At 35.8% G+C, this 22,681-nt stretch overlaps 1 protein-coding gene across 2 annotated transcripts in view; it reads left to right on the top strand.

The window, feature by feature from the left end:
- Positions 1-22,681, top strand: part of LOC138690956 (aminopeptidase A-like) — a 211,629-nt gene that overhangs the window by 178,044 nt on the left and 10,904 nt on the right. For both annotated transcript variants that reach the window (XM_069812546.1, XM_069812547.1), the window contains 3 exons: positions 11,061-11,264; positions 14,842-14,921; positions 21,320-21,471. In XM_069812546.1, coding sequence (XP_069668647.1) covers positions 11,061-11,264; positions 14,842-14,921; positions 21,320-21,471 — 436 coding nt within the window. The remainder of the gene's footprint in view (positions 1-11,060; positions 11,265-14,841; positions 14,922-21,319; positions 21,472-22,681) is intronic.

Here is a 22,681-nt window from a genome sequence, read left to right as displayed (position 1 = left end):
GCAATGTTCGAAGATGAGAGCGGCAACCACGATATTGCAAACTTCGTCTCATTTAAAATGAAAATCTAATCTATGTTAAAACATTTATGCGGTTAAAATATGAAGAGGTAGGAGTGAAAGAGAATGGATATTTTTATAACAAGATGAAAAAACACGATAGGTCTCCTTCTTCATCGGCGAATTTTCATTTTCACCATACTCGACAAACTTGAACAGGACATAGCGCCTGTAATGCACAACGCTAATACAGTATAAATACATACATGGCTTTAATTTCAAAACTTCCCAGTCTAAATAACTAATTATTTAAATTTAATTCAATTTAAACAAAAAATACGTCAATTTAGATATTGAGGGGGAAGTCTGAAAGCAGGCTTCATTGCATTTTAGATTTCACCCCATCCCCTGCCACCCCAACTTTGAAATTTCAAATCACACCACTATATTTTTATACTTAAATGTAAAAGAGCAGTTGACCCGGTTGGCGAGTTGGTATAGCTCTGGCCTTCTATGCCCAAGGTTGCGGGTTCGATCCCGGGCCAAGTCGATGGCATTTAAGTGTGATTAAATCATTTAATTTTAATGCGCCAGACTCATGTCAGTAGATTTACCGGCATGTAAAAGAACTCCTGCGGGACAGGCACATCCGGCGATGCTGATATAACCTCTGCAGTTGCGAGCGTCGTTAAATAAAACATGAATAAATGAGTAAAAGAGCATTCAATTGTTTATACACCTCATTCATTCATTTCCGCATCTTTTGTTTTCTGTCGTCGTCTGGCAACCTGTAGACTATTTTTGTAAATATCATTTGATTGTAGGATGAAAACAGAGCTTATTTTGTGTAATTTCCTAAATTTAACCAATAAGAAAGATTCATGTTCTCTCTCTTTTTTTAGTAGGTTATTTTACGACGCTTTATCAACATCTTAGGTTATTTAGCGTCTGAATGAGATGAAGGTGATAATGCCGGTGAAATGAGTCCGGGGCCCAGCACCGAAAGTTACCCGGCATTTGCTCATATTGGGTTGAGGGAAAACCCCGGAAAAAACCTCAACCAGGTAACTTGCCAGACCGGGAATCGAACCCGGGCCACCTGGTTTCGCAGCCAGACGCGCTGACCGTTACTCCACAGGTGTGGACTGTTCTCTCTTAAAGAGTATATACCATTTTAAAATAACTTAATACACAAACACAACTATTACATGAAATGCTCAATAAGTTTCTGTAGTTTTATTGTCTTCAGCAATAATCAACAATAACAATAATCCAGGTTGCCAGGCGACGATAGAAAACAAAAGATGCGAAAACGAATGAGGTGTATAAACAATTGAATGCTATTTCATATTTAAGTATAAAAATATAGGGGTGCTATTTGAAATTTCAAAGTGGGGGAGGCTGGGGCGTGGGGGATGAAAACTAAAATGCAATTAAGTCTGGTTTCAAACTTCCCCCTCAATATCTAAATTGACGTGTCTTTTCATTTAAATTGAATTAAATTGAAATAATTAGTTATTTAGACTGGGAAGTTTTGAAATGAAAACCCTGTATGTACATCTTCCTGTCCAAAGTTTATTCCAGTTTTATTTTCTTCCTCCATTCTGTTCTGTCTTCCCAGTCCATTTCTCCTAAACCTTTTTCTCTCTTCTATCTTCTAATATCATCCATACAAGTGCTCTTGGGACGACCTCTCTTTCCTCTTCCAGATGGTATCCAGTCTAGAATCTTTGTCGGAAGCTGTTAATCTGATATTCGTTGAACATGCCCATATCATTCTACTAACTGCTTATATTTCACAAAATCTGAAATTCAATTTTTAACTTTCAATTTTCTTCTTATTGCGTCATTTCTATTTTTTTTTTTAGAATGCCTTGTGGACTATCTCAAATTGTCCATTTCTGTAGGCCTACTAAACAGTTTCAAAATCATATTTTTATTCAACTGCCATGCTTCTGCTCCATAGGCTATGTTAAAGTACCGGTACTTCGAATAATTGATTCATAAATTTGCAGTTTGGTATCTTTTGTTATACTTTTGTCCCACAACACCCCATTTAATATTGCTATTAACAACAACAACAACAACAACAACAACAACAACAACAACAACAATAATAATAATAATAATAATAATAATAATAATAATAATAATAATAATAATAATAATAATCTGCACTTTATGGACTGAGCTACTGCCCGATCCCGGCGTATACTTCACCCTACAGTGGTCGACCCACACTCCTCTTTCCTCTTGGATTAAAATTCAGTCTTGTCGTCAAGGACATCGGCCATTACGAGAGGGTTGTGACAAGTGTGACAATCTTAGCAACTGTCTCCTTGTGATGCTGCGTCGTTGCTTACGATTCGGTTTCGATGTAGGCACAAACCTGCCTAATAAACTGCGATACGTAGGCTACTTACAAATGTTACAACTTCCTTATGTTCAATTTAAGATACTATAGCTGCGTAAAGTTCAGAATTCTGTATACAATGTTAGTTCATACAGCATTTAAAGATATATACACAAGTGGTTTGCTCGGAACCTACATAGATGCTTATTGTAAAATATCAAAGTAGTTTATTACATAATATATGAATTTCCCCTCACATAATAAATAATGCATTCTGCATTATTAATATTTTATTATGAATTTGAAACATGGAAAATATGTTTATAAATATTCGCTTTTTGAAATCATTGAAACTACACTGATCAGTGGCGGCTCCTGCATATTTCTTAAGAGGAGGAAAGAAGTTAACAGCACGAAATGACACCTTCTTGAATGAAACATGCTACAAATTGGCCTACATGCATACATGTAAGACCAGGTAATGTTGGGGTTGGCCTTCCCTTCTGTATAGCAATAATCTGTTCTTGTAAACTGAGTTTCCTAAATTGTCCAAAATATATTATGTTTTCACTTCCATTCATTGTAGAATAATTGCGCAAATTAACAATTACAAGGAAATTCACAACCTCGTAGCATTTTTCGAGCACACTACAGCATCACACGTGTTGGAAGAGACTAGCTACTAACTCGTAACCGGAACCGTTTTACGGAAGTGGAAATGGGAATGGGAAATAATCTGAGGAAAGCGAGAACACTGCACCCACCCACGTGGTCTGTGTATCCACATGTACATTTTACAAGTTCAGTATCACATGCTTTTGAAGAATGTCAGTTCTTGTAAAGTCATACTACCGTTTTGTTCAAAGCTGCCGGTGGCTGATTAATATTTTTATGTTAAAAATAATGTAGTTTGGAGTACCTACTTTCAGTTTCAAATATATTTCTACAAAACTGACAACTTGGCTGTTGCCCTGTCTAGTAAACAATGAATAGAAGTGAATTTCAGGGGCCAACTACGTAGAACTACTTCCTCTTTGTTTTACATAAACCCGACTTTAACTTTCAAATATCCACGAAAGTTTCAAACCATGAATAGTAGGCTATATAAAGTGCAATGAATAATATTTTTGATTTATAATTTAAAAAAAAAGTTTACATGGCGTCTTTCATAGCGTTGCGTTAAAACTGTTTTTGTTGTGTCTCCTCCTAGATGTGTTATAGTCCGGTTGAATGCAACATCATTAGGTGGCAGCGGTAGCGAGCTTGCTGCACGACTAGTCGGTTTCTATTTCCCGCCCATGACTGATTCAGAGGAGGATCTCCTCCCTCTCCGTTCTTTTACTTGCTTTAAAACTCTGCTTCTTTCTCTGGCCGCTAGTGCGCTGTTGTCTATATGTGTTAACTGCAGTAGAGGAGGAATGGAGTGCCTTTCCTCCACACAGATAATCTCGCATCTTTATCACACTTTTCTACAGCACATGAGCGCGCGTCGTTTAAAACTCGATCAACCGAGTTTTTCTTATAACTGTGAACTTAAAAATTATCGAATCTTCCTCGAATTTCAAGGCACATATTTTATTTGGTATATACTTTCAAAAGAAGAAAATGTGAGGAGAACGTTCCTCCCTTCCCTCCCCCGAGGAACCGCCACTGACACTGATCTTACAATGCATATATTGTACAAGAAAATATCTACATTCATAACTATTGTACAATACTGAATTATACTTGAAAATAATAATAATAATAATAATAATAATAATAATAATAATAATAATAATAATAATAATAATAATAATAATAATAACTTTTTGGTGTTCACAAATTACCAAAGATTGTGCTTTTTCCTTTCACTGGAAAAACTGTACCGGTGCTATAGGCCTAATATTACAGTAATAACATCATTTTATACACTTTCAAAAAAGTAAACTTAAGAAATACAACAAAAAAATTGTAATTTCTGTAACAGAATACTGTGTGTGTATGTGTGTGTGTGTGTGTGTGTGTGTGTGTGTGTGTGTGTGACTAATGCCTACCCACTTCACTTGCGTTATTCGGGTTCCGCATACTGGGGATAGATGGCAGGACTGTGACACACCATCAAATAATTGCACACCACTTCGGCGGGCCACGTTATGCTTGATGTGTATCTGTGAAGAGTTATGTCATGTATTAGGGCGAGTGTATGTCGTGTTCGTATAAGTGTAATGTAGAGAATGGGTGAGGATGATGATGAAGACGAGGAAGGGAGAAGGAGAATCTCGGTGCCGGTACGTAGCCTGCTCCTGTCGAATAGCACCAAGTGGGCCGCCAGGCTTAACGTCCCCATCCGACGGACGAATCACTATCAACAGTGACATATGCCTTCCCTTCATATGCACTGCTGAGAGATTTGGGATTTAACCCAGGCATATTGGTGCACAATTTAGTGATTAGAAGTTGCGCACCACCATCTCTAGTCCACAGGTAGAAATTGTACAAGAAAATTTCTGACCCCGCCGGAAATCGAACCCAGGCCGGCTAGTCGTATAATAGATACGCTACCACAGAGCTAACTCGGCTGACTGTAGCAGAATAGTAATTATACAATGTAATTAAATCCGCTAAATCATAACCAGCTCTAAGTAGGGCCTTCAACATGTTCATTTCATTGCAGTTATGCTCTGTTTGTAAACGTTCCATCAATATTTCTCTATCGTCTTCGCTAGCATTTTCATATTCTCCCTTATGCTTATTTTCGTAGTCGTACTTCTGAATATTATTATTATTATTATTATTATTATTATTATTATTATTATTATTATTATTATTATTATTATTATTATTATTATTACAGTCAACTTCGGATAGCCTATAGTGAACGTCTGCGGACCAGCATATTTCGTTCACTATATCCGAGGTTCACTAAAACCGAAGTGTTTGTTTTTATAGGCCTACTACTGACGTTGCTGACGTTTGGGACAGACCACGTTCAATATCAGTACTAATGTTCTCTTTATCTTCAAATTTAAACACTTTACTCTTCGACATCCTGATGTTCACAGTTCGAAACTTGAATCTAATCTGGCCATGTAGGTAGTAGGCACTGACCGATTTCGCACCTCTTCCCACTAGAGGCATGCTACTGTGTACTCGGCCTTGGAATTTCCCCAGGTTCACTTTTACAAAGATGCGGAAGGAAGGGTTGTTGACCATTACACTGTAATCCTTCTTGTATTTACCATTTGGTCATCACTCTACTCCCTTTTACAAAAGGAAACACTTTCTCTTCTTATTCTTCTAATAGCCTCTTTTAAAGGAATCAGAACTAATCCTTCCTTTATCCCTCACTGCGTACACTAGTCTCTTTAACCAACAGCGCAGTGTCTTCAAGGCAGCAACAAGGAGTGGAAGAAATTGGCCAATAAATTATAGAGACATCATAAAAGAGCATTTGAGATCATTTGTGCACTATATTAACGCTATAAACTTTGAACAATTGTAAATATATGTCTCAGTTTTGTAACATGCGTATACACACTCAATAAGCAAAATATTATAATCACTATAATTATAATTACTAAAAGTGTATACATGTAAATAGAGTAAATAGAACTAGTTTCATTAACTGAAAGATCGTGATAGTGAAAATCCAATTACTAAAAGTGTATATGTAAACAGTGTAAATAGAACTAGCATCATTAACTCAAAGATAGTGATAGTGAACATTCAACAGTGAATAACATAATGAATATCAACATAATCACGAAACAGTGAAGAAAAACACAATGGGACACCAGTGAACACATAAATGATAAACAAGTTTCAATAAACCATGTAATATGACAATACATTATGGGGCATGGTGGATATTAAACAAAATAAAAAAAAAATGTTTCAAACTGTCCAGGAATCTGAATGAATCCTTTGTCTTTCAATGCACTTTAGGAATAGAAAGTTTGACAGTTTGTTCTGAACATATTCTTGGAAGTTTATAGGACAAAGGGTTTCCTAAATTACCATTTTGGCCATTTTAAAATTACATTTTCTTGGGAAAGTTCCAGTTTAGGTTCACTATAATCGAAGTGAGCGTTCACTATAAAGGGAAATATTAATGTACTTCTTAATGTATGCGGGTCGGGACCAGCGATTTATGTTCACTATATCCGAGTTCACTATATCCAGAGTTGACTGTATTATTATTATTATTATTATTATTATTATTATTATTATTATTATTATTATTATTACTATTATTTTTTTTTTCATTTTCAAAAATTGTTTATAGATTAGACACTGAATATAATCCCCTGCACTTTAGCCACAAAAATTACTTTTCCCACTTAGTGTCAAAATAAGGCCTTTAAGATGAAGTGATCGATTCTCCTGTTTTGTATACAGTCATCACAAACTAAATGCCAAGTTACCTTTCACTTTGAACGTTCATTATCATGAATCAAGCCATCTTTAACTTCGAATTTGTGTTGGACAGTCAGACGTTGCAGGGAGTTTTTTTTGGGAGAGGGTATTCCCATTCTCTCTATTATTCATCTTCCCCTCATTTCATCTATAATGTGCAATAGTTAAAAACAGGCTGGTATGAAATCTACTGGTTTTCGATGCTGATATAGGAAGGAATTGGGACTCCGGGCACTAGGGCTTATCAGACTATTCGTTTGAGGATGGAACCGGCTCTATCAAGGCCGAGGTAGGATGGCCCAACTGTCAGCATCAGAATGCCTCCCGGACCACTTGTCAGACTTACAAAGACAATCATGGTATATACACTGCGTCCCATAACCTTTGACCCAAAAGCCTAATTCAGAAATCTAAAAATAGTTATACATTTAAGTTATAGTTATAGAGTTGATCAATTATACAGAATTGGTAATTACGAGGGGGGACCCAAAAATAATCGGAATGTTTTTTTTTTCTTTTTTTATTGAACTCTACATTCACAGTACTTTAGTCCCCTTCAAAGTATTGCCCATGTGCATTAATGCACTTGTCCCGACGCTTTTGCTACTGCTGAAAACAGTGCTGGAACTCTTGAGGCAGGATACTCTTCAAAGCCGTTAGCTTGTTTTCTTTGACGTCATCCACATCACTGAATCGCTTTCCTTTCAGACATTTCTTCATCCATGGAAACAAAAAAAAGTCCGACGGAGCCAGATCGGGTGAGTAGGGTGGATGAGGCACAAGCACCATGTTGTTGTTTGTCAAAAACTGTCGGACCTTCAGAGCTGTGGCTGGAGCATTGTCGTGGTGAAGCAACCAGTTCCCATTTCTCCACATTTCGGGCCGTTTTCGTCGCACTCTCTCTCGTAATCTTCGTTAACACATGCATATAGAAATGCTGGTTCACTGTTTGTCCTAGCGGAACGAACTCTTTGTGGACAATGCCATTCACATAAAAAAAAAAAAAGAAATCAACATTGTTTTCACATTGGATCGCACTAGACGTGCTTTCTTGGGTCATAGTGACTTTGGAGTTTTCCACTGGCTCGATGCTTGCTTTGATTGTGGATCGTACCCATAGCACCAAGACTCATCCCCAGTCACAATTCTTTTAAGAAAATTTGGATCATTCTGCACTTCACTCTTCAAGTCACGGCAAACTCTCACGCGGTTTTCTCTTTGGTCATATCTGTGAGCAAGTGAGGAACAAATTTTGCAGACACCCGTCTCATGTGCAAATCTTCGGTTAATATTTGCTGGACCGTGCTCCATGACAGGTTCGTTTGCTCAGAAACTTCGTCAATGGTCTTTCGACAATCTTCATCAATTGCACGTTTGATTTTGCCAATGTTTTCATCATTTCTTCCTGTCGAAGGACGAGTGGCATGTCTTCAGTTGACATGTTGCCAGATTTGAAACGGGAAAACCACTCGTAGACCTGTGATTTCCCCAAAGCATCATCATTAAAGGCTTGCCGAAGCATCGTAACGGTCTCAGCTGCAGTTTTCCCTAACAGAAAACAAAATTTCACACACACTCTTTGTTCTTTGTGGTCGGCCATCTCATTAATTGCCAAACGGTTGAAACAGGAACGCAAACAACACAGCACCACAAACAAACAACTCACTAACGGTCGCGGGAGACCCCAAACTAACACCACCTAACAGCACAACTCGTAACTACAAAGCATGCGCTCGCAACAGTTCGGTTCCGGTTACCTTTGGGTCCACCCTCGTACACAGAATGCCACAGAAATTCAATGTAACAAAAAGTTATACTTTTATTAAATAGGGCATACTAGGCCATATGTCATTCCATAAAATATGCTTCACTCTTTATCTTGGTTCAAATGATATAAACTTGAAGTATCATAGATTTGTATTTAGGTCATTAATTATAATAAAAAAATTAAAGATCTTGTGTATATTTTTAGCTATTTCATGGAAGGCGGTTACTAGACTATATAGCGGGATGAGAAGTGGAAATTAATTCTCTCCCTCGGATCGGATCTGAGTGGCTGTCCTCTGTTCTTTTCTAAATAGTGATCTTGCGCCATAATGACCACTGGAAGAAACCTTATCCCTTAGGTATTTTCACCTTCAAAAATTTAAGAAACATCTTTCTTCATTACACACTTTTAACACAGTTATAATAACAACTTTACAGCGTTAAAATGAAAACTAAGTGGTAAAAACCTTGCAATGGATTGGAATTTTCAGGAGGGGGCACTATGACCCAGCTCTGCGACCTGTTATGATCTACTGTGCTAGCCTTCGAGCTAGGCGTATTTCAAAACCCACATCGGCTGACTACACTAAGGTTCGCTGCGTACCCAGGTATCTCCCTCGTCCCTAGGCCAGCCCCCTCCGTGCGTCGCCAGCCGGCGATCGGGGAATGCTATAGAATTATGACGAAATGGAGAAATGGTGACGGAATGATGTAGATCCTAATATGGGGAAAAGCGGGAGAACCCCGAGAAAACCCCCAATTACGATCTTGTATGCCACAAAAAATCCCAGACCTAACCGGGACTCGAAACCGGGATACGCGCAAAGCTCTACCTTCAGGAAGCATATAAGCCTTAGACATACTTGTAATGCGTCCTCTGTTGATCAATGAGAAATTTGAAGCCTTTTTTACAATTAATATACTTGACTCTAAATATGTATCCGCCACTGGACTGATTGCTCCATGTCGCTCAATTTGATTAATTTGTTTTTGTATGTTTTTAATTAAATGTATTGTCTTAAAAGAAGATGTAACGCGCAAAGAATCCCCCACTAGACTGATTGCTCCATGTCACTCAATTTGATTAATTTTTTTATCTTTTTAATTAAATGTATTGTCTTAAAGACGAGATAATGCGCAAAGACTATCCCCTTTCCTACTGTCCGCCACTGTGTCTGCCGTGTTTACTTTTCAGCATAAAAGAGGGTGTATTCTGTCTCAAACAGTAGACTTGGAGCGTAAGTGGTCTCTTTACATAATCCGTCCATTTCTAAGCAAGAGGACACATAGGGATGATAGCCAATAAGCAAGCAATTGCATTTTGAATATTTATCAAGAAACCTATTAGGCTAGCATATTAAATGAAAGAAAACTGAACTGATAAAAAATCCATTACTTCGCTAATAAATATCTGTTTATATCTTAAGGAATTTATTTTAAAAAGTTATGACAATTTTACAATGACTCTTTTGTTTTCAATAATCCCATATGTGGCGGAGTATATGATTTATGAAAGATTTACCTCGCATTAGTACAAGCTACATTACAATAAGATATTACAGGACGGTGTTGTGTTTCTAGTACCTCCATCATGCCAATAACCAGGCATCCGGCCGGTGAATCATCAAGGACATGATGGCAAAGACGCACTGTATATTTAATTTGTATTCACATAAATATAAAACTAAAAGATCAGACAACATAATATGCTTGATGGAACCTGAATGTAGGCCTACCACAACTGTAGCTTACAATCAATCTCAGCAGCAACTTCGGTCCAAGGCTCTATAGTCTATAACAAGATAACAGCTAAATTAGGCCTACCAAACATTCAATTTTCTAATGGTCCTTATTAAAAAAAAAAAAACAATTAAAATATTATCTAGGAAGGCAATACTGTATAAAGTTTCAATTACTGTAATATCTGTGTTTTTCCTTTCTTCTTTTTACTTTTTATTTTTTGTTAATTAATTAAATATTGTTTTAAAATTCTGTGGAATGGCCCCTGAGCACGAGTATGTACTCTCTCTTGGGGTGCTAGAGTGATTTTTATATACAAAAACAATATGTATCTTTATTCTTACTTGCTTACTAGCTTTTAAGGAACCCGGAGGTTCATTGCCGCCCTCACGTAAGCCCGCCATTGGTCCCTATCCTGAGCAAGATTAATTCAGTCTCTATCATCATATCCCACCTCCCTCAAATCCATTTTAATATTATCTTCCCATCTACGTCTTGGCCTCCCTAAAGGTCTTTTTCCCTCCGGCCTCCCAACTAACACTCTATATGCATTTCTGGATTCGCCCATACGTGCTACATGCCCTGCCCATCACAAACGTCTGGATTTAATGTTCCTAATTATATCAGGTGAAGAATACAATGTGTGCAGTTCTGCGTTGTGTAACTTTCTCCATTCTCCTATAACTTCATCCCACTTAGTCCCAAATATTTTCATGTATCTTTTATGTTACGTCTTGTTACGATGTCGACATCAAAATTGGTAAAACCACCGAGCATCTAACACATGCATTTTGTAATGTTGTAGGCCCTGCATAGTACGGACCGAGCGCATCTGTTGGATGACGCCTTCAGCTTGGCAGAAGCTGGCCTCCTGAACTACGAGACGGCGATGGAAATGACCAGATACTTGAAGAATGAGTCTGACTATGTCCCCTGGCAGGTTGCAGCTAACAAGTTCAACGGACTCGGCAAGCTGCTCGTTTCTTCCACATTTTACGCGAAATACAGAGTAAGATTATTTCTGAACTGTGTCAAAGACAGCACGTTAAGGGGGCCCGTACACCGAATTTTGACTTTAAAAAATGAAATTTTGGTTTGGTTTTTATCGTTTTCGGTACCGGTACTTTAATATGTGTAAAATGATAATATGATTGTATTTCTTCTAATTGTTAGTTTGTAGCCCCATTTTCAGCAAAAATATTGCAGTAATTCTTAATACAAAAAATGTTATGAACAGGAGGCTAATCTCACTAAAACATTAGCCGCCCTGACTAATGTTAGTTTCACCAAAACGTTTGAACGGAGCTGCCATTTTCAGTTGACTGTCTACTGTAAACAAATGACGATCGCAAAGCATGTTTTATAGTACCGTAAAGAATTTGCAGTTTGAAATGTTGGCAAACAAACAAACAAATGGTAGGAAGGTAATAAAACAGGAGAAAGTATATAAAGATTAGACGAAATAAAGTAGGGCCTACTGTAATACAATAGAATAGATATTAACTGACTTACTAAAATTCTTTTGACTAATGTTACCTTCACCAAAATGTTTGAATGGAGCCGCCATTTTTAGTCGACTATCTATGCGGAAAACAAATTACGATCGCAAAGCATGTTTTATAGTATCGTAAAGAATTTGCAGTTTCAAACAAATGCTAGGGAAGCGATAAAACTGTGCGATAAGCAGCCATGATTGGTTGAAAGACGTCCTGTAATAGTCAATGAATTTTTTTTGCCAACCGCTTAGTGGAATTTTAAATTTATTTAGCCGGTTGTATACATAAACGTGTGTTACATATGCCCTATTTTTTCTACATTTGTATCTTTTATCACTAGACAGTATATGCGGGTGACTTAAGGGAAAGTGAAGTTGTTTCGTATCAGAGAATATGGGACATGCCGCGCAGAACAAAGGAACCGCGGTCCGTTCATAGAATATTGCAAAGCAATGTGTGCAGTTGTGTTATCCTGCTCAAGTATTTAGTACGCGTTGAATAGTTTTGTCCTGATCCATTCATAATGTCGAAGGCAAAATGTTCAATTCGCTCAGAGATACGAAGTGCAATTAAGTATGAGAATGGCATTTGATGTATTAACGAAGACAATATTGTGTGTAATGTATGTAAAATTTAAATAAAAACCATAACAATTCAGGCTATAGAGAAACATTGCAACAGTACATCGCACAGCAAATGCGTTGAAATTAAATCTGAGGAACCATCTATATCATCATCATAATATCATCATCATTTAATTGTGCGGGTCTAAACGAAACGTTTTGCAAAGACATGTGCAACATGATGCTCAGTGCAAATATTCCTTTAAAGAAATTGAGTGATCTGAGGTTTTCTTCAGAAATTCTCTCGATACAAAAACTGTTTAAGCGATAGGCGAAGACGATTCAGCTTCGACAACTTACGAGAATATATCGTCGTTCACTGCAACGCTAGTATTTCCATCAATGATGACGAGGTATGTGCTACAGTACTTCATTTTTATTTTCCTTCTGACTGTACGGAAATACAGTAGCATGTTGACGTCGTCTGTTTACGTTTAAAACCTGTTGACCCAATGGTCTGAATGAAAAAAATATAACATATATACTAGGGGGAGAAGAAATAGGCGGGTATGGCGAACCCCTCATTCATTACCCCGACTCCTATACCTCTCAGAACCTGCTGGGTATATGATCCTGTCCCAAATAACTTACCTCCATTCACATGTTTTTCACTATAGGAAAACTTAAAAGAAGGAATAAAATAATAATGTAATTTCTAGTAATAACAAATACCTGATTTACTGATTATTGTTGTCTTGTTTAATCAACTGTTCGAACACAGGTCAGAAACTCATAAGTGACAACAATAGGCATCACTCATGAGGTAACTAAGTCAGAAGATAATGGGTTATGATAGCCAGTTCTGCTTCCCTCTCCATTGCATACATCGCTGAATAGTAACATATTACACTAATCAAACTTTAGATGATATTATTATCATTTATAATATTTCGCAAGTTAGCCATTTCACAAATGTAATGTAAACCTAATACGAGAAATCAAATATTTAGCATTAGGCCTACACACAGTGTTCTCAGAATATTTTATTAAAATAGTAAATACTAAATATACATACAGTTATGAACTCCGTGAATCGTGAGAAAATTGAAAATTAAAGTGAAAAAAATTAATATATTTTTACTGTGTGTAGAAAATGTACACGTTATTATAATATGAATGAATTTCGTAATAAAAAATATTTGTGTAATAGAAGCTCACTTAAGAATGGCTTAGCTTGACAAAACAAATAACACTTAGTATGACTAAGAAAAATCGTTCTGCACAAATTCTCTGAACCAATCATAGAACACCACACGCCTTGGCAGTGGCTGTCTGCGACCTCACAATCTTTATGTTCTTTCAAGAGACAGTAAACTTGATAAATGACGCTTTTAGTATGGCTTCTGATATCAGGGCTCAACTGAGACATGATAGCAATTACTTGGATGATTAGTATTTAAAATACTGTTTATTATTATATGTGAACAATCTATAACATATTAGTATCACAAACGAGCACTTGTCAACAACTAGCATTCGAACACAGCGACAGGAAGGTCTCTTTGTTCAGGCCATAAACCGCTAGAGAAAGTGTGGAGTGAGTAGTTTCTACACAAGACCAAAAACCCGCCTATTTCTTTTGCCTTTACTATAGTAAATGTGCACCTACATTCAATGATAAGTCATCTCGCATCCACTGTCTAGTGATGACATTTTACACAGTAGGTTAAAAAAATTAAGATTATTTCTGTCTTCAGCAAAAATAAAAAAAATATATATTTGCAGTAATTCTTAATGCAAAAAAATGTTATCAATGATTTTTGTTTGCCAACCGCTCAGTGGAATTTTAAATTTATTTAACCGGTTGTATAGATAAAGGTATGTTACAAATTATGACCTATTTTTCTACATTTGTACCGTTTGTAAAGGCTTCATTTTGATCACCCTGACTTTCTACACAGCGACCAGCAAGGCTATGAGTGACGACAGGCTTCGTCTTGTATGCATCGTAACTCCGAATCAGCAGGCAAACGCGCCTACCGCCTGACCTAAGATAGCAGCTGTGGATGTTTTCTAGCAAATTTTCAGTCTCAGTTTCTAAAGAAAATGCAACATAATAATGTTTGTGAGTGTGTCACCAACATGAATTCATTATTTTGTGTCATTATTATACGCCATGATGGCAATTTGCTTGCTAAATTTTTTACTGCTGTCGCTGATATTTTGAAGATCACTATGAAAAAGGATGTTTCCACTGGCTTGATTGTGATTTCAATTCATGCTCAAATTCATAAATTCACCAACAGCAAAAATGTAAACCTCTTCTTCACAGACTCGTACCAAAGCAACACGATTGACCGTAAATTAAACTGACTTTTTCACATTACTCACAATTGACACGCAAAATGTGGATAGTGCATTTCCATGTAATACATAACAAAAGCGTAACTCTTATAATTTTTAATAATTTCAGGATAAAATATTTTCTTTACAATAGGCTATTAATTATTATGCATTTTGTTAACAGAAATATTTAGCATGCCTGATGTCAAGCGTATACCACAAAGTTACTATGGTGGTATCAGAAGACGACCCTCACTTAACGAGGTAAGACTACTACAATGAATCTATCATGTTCCAGAGTGTAATAGCCATTTATAATTTGTTCCGTAATTAACATACAGCAAATTGCTAGGGATGGGATGATTATACAAGAAAGTTAAGATCAGATTAATGAGATATTTGTGTCTGAAGTGAATTAATTTATAGTTTTGTTTTTAATATTTTTGCTTTTATTTTAATGCAAATTAACACAAATTGATTTTTTCAGTTGCCAATCCTCTAAACAATTTATTGACATTAGAAAGATAGCATGAATCAAAATTACTCTTTTAGTTTTTCAACTTGATAGAAAAATACTTATTACTCGACCGAGGCCAGAGGAGTCCTGCAGCCCGGAGCCATGGTGCTACTGCTCCTGCATTCTTAATACCGCAACATGATAGTTCACATTACGCCCGTGGCTCCACTCGCCTCGGTCGAGTAATAACATGACTGTAAGTAAAATCGTTTATATTTTGTGACTTTGTTTGTTAGTTCATAGCCTACTGCATATATCAGATTAGTTTGAAGCATAATCCATTATTATATTATGTAATTATGACATTACGTACAAAGAGGGGAGTGAGTAATTTTGACTCATATAGACTTAATTATAGCGGTTCTGAAGTATTTGCAATATTGATACTCATTGCCGACATGAATAAGTTATATGTGTAGAGTTTACCACAAGCAGATGTGCAAAGGATAATGTAGGGAAAACACCAAAAGTACAGGAAATAGGCTATTACAAAAAGATCGAAACCAAAACCATTGCAAAATGAAGAAATAGTAATAGGATTTCAAAATCTTAATCCCGATGTTTCTGGTAGTGAAGGTGGTGTTCAATCTTATGAATTGGAATCAAGTGATGAAGAAGTCCAGATCAAAGCGATATTAGTGATGCAGCACCAGTGAGATTTCAGTGGATGAAACTAAGTGGAAAATGATCGAAAATTATTTGCCATCATCAGGTAGATGTCAATATCAGAACAGTTTGCGTACTCTACCTCGCCCTACACGCTTTGCATTTCAAAACATTCAAGAACAATCAGTGTACAGTGCATTTCGTTTGATTATAAATGAGGAATTTGTGTCTGCAGTCAAAGGGTGTACAGAAAATGAAGCGCAGAATGGAAAACCAAATTGGACAGTATCAAGGGATGAAATTCTCACATTTTTTGCACTGTTTTACGTGAAAGGGGTGCTTTATGTAGGCAAAACGACTCTAAAAATCGGTTGATCTAGGGCAATGGTGACCAACTGAGCTGCTCTTATGAAGTACTATGTGCACTCAGGAACAAAAAAGAGCGACGTTGGCATTGCAAGTATTGGAATGATCTGTCCTCACATCCTGATCATGTGCAGCGATCTTGCACGAAGAACACGAGTTGGTTACCACTTGTCTAAGGTATGGAGTGTACCTATACAGGATGGAAGGTAACCTTTTACAGTCCATCACACACATAACAGACCATGTCATTGGGAATGCTTTGTCAAATAATATTTTTAATACGACCAATAGTTTTTGTAATATTTCGAGAAAACGAATGTTGCAATGTTGCAACGTTGTAACAGTAGCAGTGTTTACTTCCCGAGATCATTGCATCCCAGCATACTGAATGCCGCTCCAATCATCTACTTGGCAGGGGTTTTGAGAGGATGTACATACATACCGTTTTGTAAACAAAAACGTCTGTTGAGAATGCAATCAAATCAAAATTTATGTAATCGTAACATGTTAATTACATGGACTATGTTATTCGTTATCTATGATGAAACGTTCGTTAGTGTATCATTTCAGCACTAAATTTAGTACGAACAAAAACATAGTTTCCGTTACATTTTAAGGCAATTTTATCAATAATACAGTACCATGGAATGAAAAATTATGCACAAAACAAAATTACTCCTTTAAATAAAGTATGATTTTACATTGGGGATCACACAGTTGATGTTATTCCAACTCAATTACAATACAATGTTTGGAAGAAATAAACAACTTTGAAACTAAATGAATATGATACACATTAATGTGGGGTACACTGTTAAATTTTGTACACCATTCTCTACAGTGTCTTAAAGGTATTGTTCAAAGTGTCCACCAGTTGCGTGTCTACAACTTTCACACTCCTGATCCAGTTATCTGTCAAGGTATAAGAGAGCAGCTGCAGTGGCATTGTGACCAGTTTCGCCATAAATTAATAACATGCCCAGATATTAACGATTAGAAAACTGTGGCATCTCGTTGTGTTTCAACTGATAAGAACTGCATGTAGCTTGCAACTAATGAGAAGTTAATGTAAGCATATCGTCCGCTCCGTACACCTAGCTCGGCCACATGGTTTGCGTAATTAAGAAACAGTGTTGCCAGCTTGAAGCAGCCCTGTTCCCATGCAATGTGTACACGACTATTAACGCGATTTATTCGAAATCTGTGTCATTTTCCATGCAAATACTACTGTAACATGGCCATACATAGCTTACTCTATCATCCTACATGAGGTAAAATCCAATTTTGAGCAGTTTCATGAAAAATTTAATAATAATTTCAAGGTACAAAAGACCATTTTTTTTTTCGAAAAAAATATTATTAGATTTTCTTGTTTGTCATAATTCTAGATATCATATCCCAGAAGGATTGTAAAAGGTAACCTTCCATCCTGTATTTGGACCTTCAGTGTCAAGAGACAGAATGTTAGAAATAATGAAGTATTGCAGGTTTCGCATACGATCATAGAGAAATCAGAAATTGAGAACTAATATGTTTGCTCTGACGTCTTTCATATGGGACACACGTATTTATAAAGAATTCTATAGGCCTATAATGTTTTAATATTAGAGAAAGTGTTACTTGTGGTGATAATACACATTGGCTACTTCATAGTAGTCGTGTAATATTCAATGAGGTGGGCGAGACCTCATATATAATGAATATGTGATGTATTAACTGTTAGCAGTTGTCACAAACTGATGTTGAATATGGCCATAAAGTCATTTAAATATGCGCCCCTGCATGTATGACTTACATTGTCTAAAGTGCAGGTAGTAAGGCCGTAAAGCATTACGAGAGGAGTTCGGCTGGCACCGTGCATAGTGTCCCGGCATAGCTCAGTTGGAAAGAGCGCTCAGCACGGAGAGCTGAGAGGTCCTGGGTTCGATTCCCGGTGCCGGAACGAATTTTTCTCGTATTAAATGGTGATAATTCCATGTCTAGCTTTGAAAGTCAGAAAAAATAGTGAAACGGACTTGGAAGTTTGGAACAGTCTGGTTCCTAGCTATCTAATTATTACGAATATTTCTTACTTTTATAGGAAATATAAAGTAAATTGAAAATTTAACTCCATCTCTTTGCGGAATAAACCTTTCATACCGAATTATATAGTGCACATGCTGGAAAGTGAGTAAATAGTATTGTTGGCGATATATGAGTATATTGGAAATGTAGCTGAGAGTTGTGGTTACTATTCATAGCGATAAATAAAAAACACACATTCAATTTTATTTTCAACAATGCATTCTAGTTTATACAAGCAGTTTCATGGTACAATAACGTGACATCGGTATTACAATATAATTATGCAGCAGCTGCACACTTTCCTTTTACTCTCGCCGCAACCGCGACAATACGATAACAAACTAATATCCGACTTCCACAAGGTGTTCAAGAACAAACTTCAGAAAAGATTTACCGAGTGTTTTAAAAACAAATTTCACTATAAAATGAAGATGGAAAAAAAAAAGATAGAAAAAAAAAGAGAGAGAGAAAATGCCGACCCCCCCCCCCCCCCCAGTTGCCTAGGCCTAAATCCGGCACTGAACGAAGTTCTTATGTTACAGGATTAATAACTATGTTGCCTATTTAAAAAGGCGTCCTCGTAAATTTGAAGATGAAGCTAATTTTCGTGACTCTTATTTCCAATATAAAGTTCGCAAACAAAGGGATGATCTAATTGAAGAAATTCCAGTGTAATCTGTGTAAGAAGTAATCACAGTAGATGATTAAATTAAAATATTGAGTTCGAACACTATTATTAATTTTATAAAAGAATCTAATTTTTATATCTTTCTTTTAATCTCAGATCTGCTACCCATTTCTAAAGAGAAGTATAACGATTTTCAACATCTTAAGAAATTTGTAGGACTTGAGACTCAACAGCATTATTCTCTCCTTCCAAGGAAGACATAAATTAATACTGTATGTTAGAAGTATTTATGACATTACACTGGATGAAGCACAAAATGGATTCCAAAAAGGTAGATCATGTGCAGATGGATATTTTACACTGAAGCTTTTGATCGAAAAACATAGAAAATTTAATATTGAAACCCACCTGGCATTTATTGCATTGAAGAAAGCCTTCGACAGAGTAGATAGAAACAAATTATTGAATATTTTAGCACATGATGGTATTCCAAATCAATAATAACACCTATTTACAATATTTATAATAATAATCATATACAGGTTAGGATTGAAAACAAATATTCAGAATGGAAACGAATAAATCAAGGAGTGAGACAGAGTTGTAGTTTATCTCCTCTATTATTTATAACATACATGAATCACATTATTAAGGAATGGAGATTGAAACCACATGGAAGTATACCGATAAGTCGTTTGTCCTAAGTAGATACTTTATTATTTGCTGATGATATTGTGTTTATGGCAACTTTAGAAGATAATTTACAACGTTTAGTTTACAACTTTAATCAAATGGCAGAAAGTTTCAATATGGAAATTTCAATTGACAAATCTAAAGTGACGGCTTTTTTAGGAAAGGAACCAGTCTGTAGCAAAATATGCATCAATAATAAGATCATCCAACAAGTCAAAAATTTTAGTTATCTCGGTTACCAAATTTCATATGAAGAAGAAAAGGATTTGAATGAGAAAATTATTAAATTCAACAGAGCAATGGGGATAATTAATCAGATATTCAAACCAACCTTAGTACAAAAACACACGCACACCAGAATTTATAAAACATTGGCCAGACCTATACTCTGTTTTGGTAATGAAACTTGGACGGTTCGTAATATTGATTCACAAAGATTAACAGCGGCAGAAATGAGATTTATGTGTCATACAGCGGGATACACGAGAATGGATCACATTAGAAATTTTGATATTATGAAAGAACTGCAGATTGAACCGATTACGGAATACCTACAGAAATACAGACAAAACTGGAGATCACATGTCATCAGAATGCCTCGTTCTAGAATTCCACGCCAAATTTTTAATTCCCATCCTGTGGGCAAGAGATTCTTGGGCAGACCGTTCAAGCGTTGGCAAGAGATCATAACGGGCCACTAAGCCCAATACATGCAAGGATGATGATGATGATGATGATGTTAGAAGTACATCAGGTTGAAAAATAATAGCCTTCACTTATCTTAATTTTGTGTATACTGTAGAGACAAATTAATATGTTTGAAGGACATCAGGTTGAAACGTAATAAACATTTTTTAAACTAATTTTGTGTATAGGCCTACTGGAAATTTTAGAAAATTTAATTAATGTTGCATTTATAGAAAAGGAAACCAACATTAGGCCTATTAAAATTGAGGGATAATTATTGAGTTGCAGTACTAAGATGTAATAATTTAAGATTTACAAGAAGGATATTGAATTTTATTATGTATGTACCTCGTTCTTCCCGTGTACAGATAAGCATGGCAATGCTCATATTTTTACTTTTCAACAGTAGTGCAACTGTAACATCTATTTGTTTTATATTTATCTATCTGTTACAGAGTTTTATGTGCACAGTTTTAGGCTAAGTTTCGACATGAGCAAAATTAGCAAAATGATGTTTACTTTGATAGTAACTTCACAAAATCATTGTGAGTTTTTTCCAAAAAAAAAAAAAAAAAAAAACCCGAAAGAAATTTATAATAATTATTGTAGTTTAGTCCCTCTGTGTGTTTCTGATTTCAAACAAAGATCCGTTAATTTTTTTACTGAAGTTATAGTTCATGTGCACCATTTCCAGATAGGCTACATAGACTGTTAGATATCGAATATGGAGAAAATCCTATCTATAGTTGGGAGAAACCGCTGTACAGACGGCGGATAAGCAAACAACATGCTTAAAATCACCGTCCATTTCGGTATCAGAAATACGTGAACTGTATTTCTGCGAAAATCCCGAAATCGGTATTTTCAGTACAACTGTTATTTCTCTTTACATTTTCTATGACGAAAAAGTATATACCGGTACACAGTCAATAGAAATAGCATTTGTAACAACAAACAATTGTGTAAAAATGCATAAATATGAACATTTATTTTTACAGACATGTTACTATCTTGTGAAATACAATACTGCAGAGTGTAGATCCTAAATGTTGTGTTTTTCAGTTTTTGTCTCTTTCTTACAATAAGTGTTGGTTTCCACAGGTTATTAAGACCTACGATAGCACAACTAGCATGCCGTGTGGGAGTGCAAGAATGTGTCAATGAAACAATTGAGATGTTCAAAAATTGGATCAATAATGTGAAGACTGCAGAAAAACCTCATCCTGATATTCGATCGCACGTTTACGGTCAAGGTGAGCAACAGAAATTTCATATTTAACGATATTTTTAATACATCTTGATTATACAGCTTTTAACACTATATCATTTGTCCAGTGTTCGAAAACAACAAATTTATTTTGGTCGGACATTTAAATTCTTGTAATGTAATATATGAGAAATCACTATTCAATGTGTTCACAAAAACGTGCTGTTATAAAGAGTTTTGTAATTTTATATGTAATATATTTAAGAACTTGTAAATAATTCAAATTATTGTAGTAGATATAAGTGTTAATTTTAAGTAGCAAGACTGGGTTACCCACGTCAATGTAATTTTATATGTAATATATTTAAGAATGTGTAAATAATTCAAATTATTGTAGTAGATATAAATGTTAATTTTAAGTAGCAAGACTGGGTTATCCACGTCAATGTAATTTTATATGCAATATATTTAAGAACTTGTAAATAATTCAAATTAATGTAGTAGATATAAGTGTTAATTTTAAGTAGCAAGACTGGGTTACCCGCGTCAAAAGAATTCTCATTATAATAATATAAACTCAGGCTATAACTATAACCCTAATGTACTTTCGGGTAAAATAGGGTTCAAGAAAATGTATATTCAAATAACACTATATCACTTTGAAAAAGGTATTATGTGTGTTTCACGTGTTAAATTTTATGTTATCTTGTTAACATGTTTCGGTCTGCTATTGGCCATCATCAGAACTGGTTGGTGCTCGTCTTGGCACCTTTTGTGTGTGTTTCCTGTAGGGGTATGTTTATGTAGTGTAATGTGGAGTCAAAGAGTGTGTGTGTTCTGAAATTGAGTTGTGTGTTGAGAATTTCATTTGGATGTGTTTTTATGTGTTCTAGTGTGTTTAGTTTCTGGCTTTTTGGTTGGATGTGTAGAATTTCCATGTCTGTGTTGATGTCTCTGTATGTGTGGTTAGCATTTGTGATGTGTTCTGCATATGTGGAAGTGTTTTGTAATTTTGTTATGGCTGTGATGTGTTCTTTGTAACGTGTTTGAAATGACAGACATAGGACATAGGATAGACAGGCAGATCATGTGAGAGACACATAATACGTTTTCCAAAGTGATATTTTTAACATCACATGTTATTCAGAAATTAATAGTGGTAGGTAAGGTTTTTCAAAAATGGGAGAGAAAATAAAACTTTGAAATGAAAACAGCAGGTAAACTAAAGTACCGGTACTGCTCTAGTATAGTACAGT

Source organism: Periplaneta americana, chromosome 16, assembly GCF_040183065.1.
Source record: "Periplaneta americana isolate PAMFEO1 chromosome 16, P.americana_PAMFEO1_priV1, whole genome shotgun sequence".
NCBI classification, from domain to species: Eukaryota; Metazoa; Arthropoda; class Insecta; order Blattodea; family Blattidae; genus Periplaneta; species Periplaneta americana.
The sequence above is the reverse complement of the archived record's forward strand: the minus strand, read 5'-3'. Positions and strand labels throughout refer to the sequence as shown.